The 4,319-nt window shown below is 54.9% G+C and overlaps 1 protein-coding gene across 1 annotated transcript; it reads right to left on the bottom strand.

Annotated features, from left to right (window-relative positions):
• Nucleotides 1–1,254: 1,254 nt before the first annotated feature.
• NPM3 (nucleophosmin/nucleoplasmin 3) lies at nucleotides 1,255–3,544 on the bottom strand. The gene is made up of 6 exons (XM_037804831.1): nucleotides 3,145–3,544; nucleotides 2,779–2,864; nucleotides 2,420–2,539; nucleotides 2,216–2,309; nucleotides 1,661–1,782; nucleotides 1,255–1,567 (listed from the first exon to the last, which is right to left on the bottom strand). Exons 1-5 carry the CDS (start codon nucleotides 3,254–3,256, stop codon nucleotides 1,670–1,672), a joined length of 525 nt encoding a protein of 174 aa, XP_037660759.1. The 5' UTR covers nucleotides 3,257–3,544; the 3' UTR covers nucleotides 1,255–1,567; nucleotides 1,661–1,669.
• Between the last annotated feature and the right edge of the window lie 775 nt (nucleotides 3,545–4,319).

Here is a 4,319-nt window from a genome sequence, read left to right as displayed (position 1 = left end):
GCCGGTGCCGCCGGGAAGCGAACGGTTCCGAACGCGCCTCTCTCCCCCTCCACCCTGGCTTCCCGGAGGAAGCACTTTAGGGAACTCCTCATGGAGCCAGAGAGACCTGCTCACCTCTACACGACGAAAAGAGTCTTCTTCCTTTGTACTCAAAGGGAGATTGAAAATCGGATCCCTCCCCCCATGCTCCTCACCACAAACGGGGAGAGCATCTTCTTTTCTAGGGATGCATGTTGAAAAGGGAGCACTTTTCCGTATAGTGAGGACACTCCCTCCAAAACTGATCCCCAGTATCTGTCCATTCTATTATCTGGGCCCCCTCCCACTTGTCCACTCATTTTTCCCAGCAGCGGGTGCAGAGCCCGCCTGGCCCCACCGGGCCTGCTCTCTGTCCATTCTCAGCTTGTCTGGCCCCTGGCTGTCTCGGGAGGTACCTTTGTTTGTTTGTTGGTGGGGTATTACCCCCCCCCACACACACACACACACACTCCTCAAAACAGCTGCTGAACTGCTGACCCCAGAGCTGGTCATATATACACTCATGCTGGCAACCAGGCATATCCGGTTCTTTTTCTAGCACAGCAGCAGCCAGGTCTCAGAATTACCTGATTCCAGGAACCAGAGACCCCCAGACCAGGCGGTGTGCTGGGGGCAGGAACCCTTTAGCTCAGGAGACAGATTCCCAGGGGCTCCTCTGCCCCCATATGCCAGGCCACCCGGATTCTGGTTTCCCTGTCACCCAATCTGGCCAGGCCCCTCCATCTGGCCCCAAGAATCATGTTTCTAAGGGCCCAGCCCACTCAGAGACTGCCTGCACGTCTTGAAGGAGCAAGGACTGGCCCCCACCCGACCCCTCACAGGCCCTCTTCTGAGTCTGTGCCCCCTCATGGGGCTTGGGATGCACATTCCTCAGGCAGCTTAAGCCCCCTTATCTGCCCCCCTGCCCATCAGCTTGAGTGCTGACAGAGGCCCAGACCCCTTGTTTGGATGCTGATAACCTCCTGAGATGGCCCTCCCCCACCTGCAGAGGCTGGGAACAGTCTGGGTGTTGGGAGGTCCCCTTCTAGCAATGCAGTTGGGGCCCAGGACTGGGCCTGGGCTCTGGGGATAGCAGGATCCCACACTTCTCCACTCTCTCCCAGGCCCAGGGCCACCCTTTGTGCTGCCGCAGTGCCACCTGGTGGTCCCTAGGGGAGTGTCACTCCAGCACAGGAAGAAGCCACACAAGTGATTTGCAAAAAAGTCCCACAGCACTTTATTTCAATCTTTATTCAAAAATGTAAAAATTGTTAAAAATGTGTATCCTGAGCTTCAGCTCCTGCCTCCAATCCTCATGGGAAGAGGCAGAGAGAGGATCCGAACAGAAATTCAGAGTACCTCCCACCCCTAGAGAAAAGGGAAGCATGATGTAGGACTAGGAAAAATGGGCCCCTTTCTTAGCACTGGCCCAAGTTTCCCCCCACCCCTGTGCCCAAACCTTCCTCTTCAGTGCAGAGGAAACACTGAAAATTCTTGCAACTTGTTGAGGAACATGGTGCATGGCACACGTGGCAGGCAGGCAGGTGACCTGAGGAGAGCAGAGAAGGGGTCAGCTTCTAGGCCCTCCTCCTGCCCCCTCCCCAAGCCCTAGGCACCATCACTGGGCCCCTCCCCCACTCACCAAGGAGGGCTAGGGCCTGCCCCTCTTCTTCTTGGCAGGCAGGATGGAGTACAACTCAGTCTCCTCCTCACTCACCTCTTCTTCGCTCTCCTCCTCCTCAGAAATGTCATTGTTCATAGTAACTGGTGGGCATGCAAGCAGTAAGCGGAGGTGAGGGGGAGAGAAGGCTGAAGCCAGGTCACCTTCACATCAATGTCTTTCATTGGGCACTTTTTAATCATACACCCTGGGTTTGCTGGGCTTGCAGGGGCCCTGACCTGCCAGAGCTTATGGTCTAGGTGGAAGGAACCTCGGAAGCTAAACTGGGTGAACAAGAGCCAAAGAAATCCACATTATTGGAGCTGAAAGAGCTGGGAAGACTCCCTGAAGGAGGAAGGCTTGAGTTGGAGAGAAAAGGGGAGGGCACAACCTGGGGAGGGGAGGGGTGGGGTGGACAGGCAGGACCTACATAGGGGAGGAACCTGGGATGGGGCAGGAGTGTGGGGTTGGGGAGTTCTGAGAGTGGAACTGAGGCAAACAAAAAGGCAAAGGAGTGGGCCCTCCCCTCACTCTCACCAATCTGGTGTCGCCCAGTGATACGCACAGGGCCAGAGCCTGACTTCAGGCGGAAGGTTACAGGTGGTTGGAGCTGGAAGTCATCCAAACTGAGCTAGGGAAAAAGACAAGGATAAGGGCCTGGTCCACTCCTCCCCCAACCACCTTGTGGTGAGTCTCAAAAACCTCAATCCTGCTCCGGCTGGGTACAGCTGAGGAACTCACCATGGGTTGGCAGGACAACTTGAGGTTGGCCACCGGGACTGCAATCTCCTGGTGCTCATGGTTCCGGGCCACCACTTCCACCACATTACACTCATCCTTGGCTCCCTCAGTGAGGCAGAGCTGAGAAGGGTACACGGGGCCTCAGGGTCTCCTCAAGCGCGGGTTGACACCACATGTGAGGGCATCGATGGGCATCGATAAACGTGCCCAGCCCCAGAGGTCCCTGAATCAACTGGCCAGGAGAGTCGTCCATGTGGGGGCTTAGTCAGATAAGGTGACTCCCAGTAAAAGGGGGGTTATATAGAGGCCCACCTGGTGCCTGCACAGGCCGATTCTCTGAAGCCGTCCCCTCCCCTCACCATGGTCAATGCCAGCACGTGTTCTGCATCATCCTCTTCCTCTACCTTGAAGGTGAAGGAGCGGGTGCGGCCGGAGAGCTCACAGCCTGGGAGTGATGACAGTGTCTGGGTAGGGGTGCGCGGGAAAGAGTTTCACCAACCCCATCACGTGCAGGCACTGACCTCGCCCCACCCGGCACATCTAGGGCAGGGGCCCCGCTGCCCACTTCCTCTCAAGAGGCCGTGTGCGGGGCCCCGCCTCCTGGGGGGTACCGCAAGACACCCCTCTACCCCCACCCATGTTGTGCACCAACTAGATTCCTGTTCACCCCTGACGCTCACCTAGACCAGCCCAGCACCACCCTCATCCCCTCCTTTCTCCAATACCGAAGAAAAAACTGTCCATAGTGACCGGGACCCGCAGACTCCCGACACCCCCAGCCCGGGTTCGGTTCTCCTCGCTCAGAAACGCCAAGTCAGCGGCAGTGCCGGCAGCCATGCTACAAGGACTATCTCCAAGCTCCGCCCCCTACACGTAGAAAGTAAAGGACCCTTTGCCAGTTCCGGCCCCGCCTCTTAAAGGAGACGCTGTCATGAGCCTGGTCAACTGCTTTTCTGCCCAGGAACCTACGACGTCTGCTCAGACCTCTATGTCAAGACCTCAAAGACAGGGAGGAAGATCACAGACGAATAGATCTGGAATTAATGCTAATGTCCTTGCTTAGTTCTACAACCAAGGCTCTCTTAAGAGCGGCTCCTGTTTCCATTTTCTCCAGCTTCTCTCACTCCCGGTAGCGTCTCCCTCTCTTCCGACCCAGCGTAAGTTTATGTTAAAGGGATACAAAAATGTAAACATTTATCCCCCCCCCCCCCAGCAAAGGCGGGTTTCTTAACAGCCCTATAAAAGCAAAGGAAATGCATTCACACATTTGAATATGGCCTTTGCCCCATAAGAGTATAGAAGGATGAGGGAACACTCCACGTATTTCCACCCAACCCCGTCGGTCTGTTTAAGCCTCTTAGATATGCTTCCTGCACTAACGACTCTGCAGTGGCATGTCTTTGAAACTAGTTTCAGTTGGGGGGCATTGCTGGCACAGCATGTTAGCTCAGGAGTGGGTCTAACTGCTGCTCCTGGCAGATCCACCCTTTACCTGACTCCAAAACAACCCAGGCATACCACCCCCTCTTAGATTCTTCTCTATCTCAATTTGGATTACTCCCTCCATCTTTCACCTTTTGATAGAAGAATCAGACTGTGTTCCCTCTTACTAGCCGACAGGTACATTCTCAAACTAGCTACCCTATTTTATACCCAAATCATAAATGTAGAAAGAGGGTAGCTTGATCAAGAACCACAGGGTGCTTTCCTCATTTTTTACCCTTGTCTTGAGGAAAATACGTAAGCCCTTTACTGGGGATGGAAGTAGGGAGGCCTGCCTTCAAGATACAGTCCCAAACCTGGAACAGCTACAGAGGGGGAATGTCTGCTGATAGGTAAGACATGAAGAACCCAAGAAGAGGTAGGGGGTAGAAACAGGTTCACAAAGTACACCACCACA

This window comes from Choloepus didactylus, chromosome 15 (assembly GCF_015220235.1).
Source record: "Choloepus didactylus isolate mChoDid1 chromosome 15, mChoDid1.pri, whole genome shotgun sequence".
NCBI classification, from domain to species: Eukaryota; Metazoa; Chordata; class Mammalia; order Pilosa; family Megalonychidae; genus Choloepus; species Choloepus didactylus.
Note: the sequence above shows the minus strand (reverse complement) of the source record. Positions and strands in the feature narration are given on the sequence as shown.

Coding starts and splice junctions, on each gene's coding strand:
- NPM3 (XM_037804831.1), bottom strand. CDS start 3,256: ATGGCTGCCGGCACTGCCGCTGACTTGGCGTTTCTGAGCGAGGAGAAC. Junction 2,540..2,778: donor ACGTGCTGGCATTGACCATG/GTGAGGGGAGGG, acceptor TACCCTTCTCAG/CTCTGCCTCACTGAGGGAGC. Junction 2,310..2,419: donor AGTTGTCCTGCCAACCCATG/GTGAGTTCCTCA, acceptor CTTTTTCCCTAG/CTCAGTTTGGATGACTTCCA.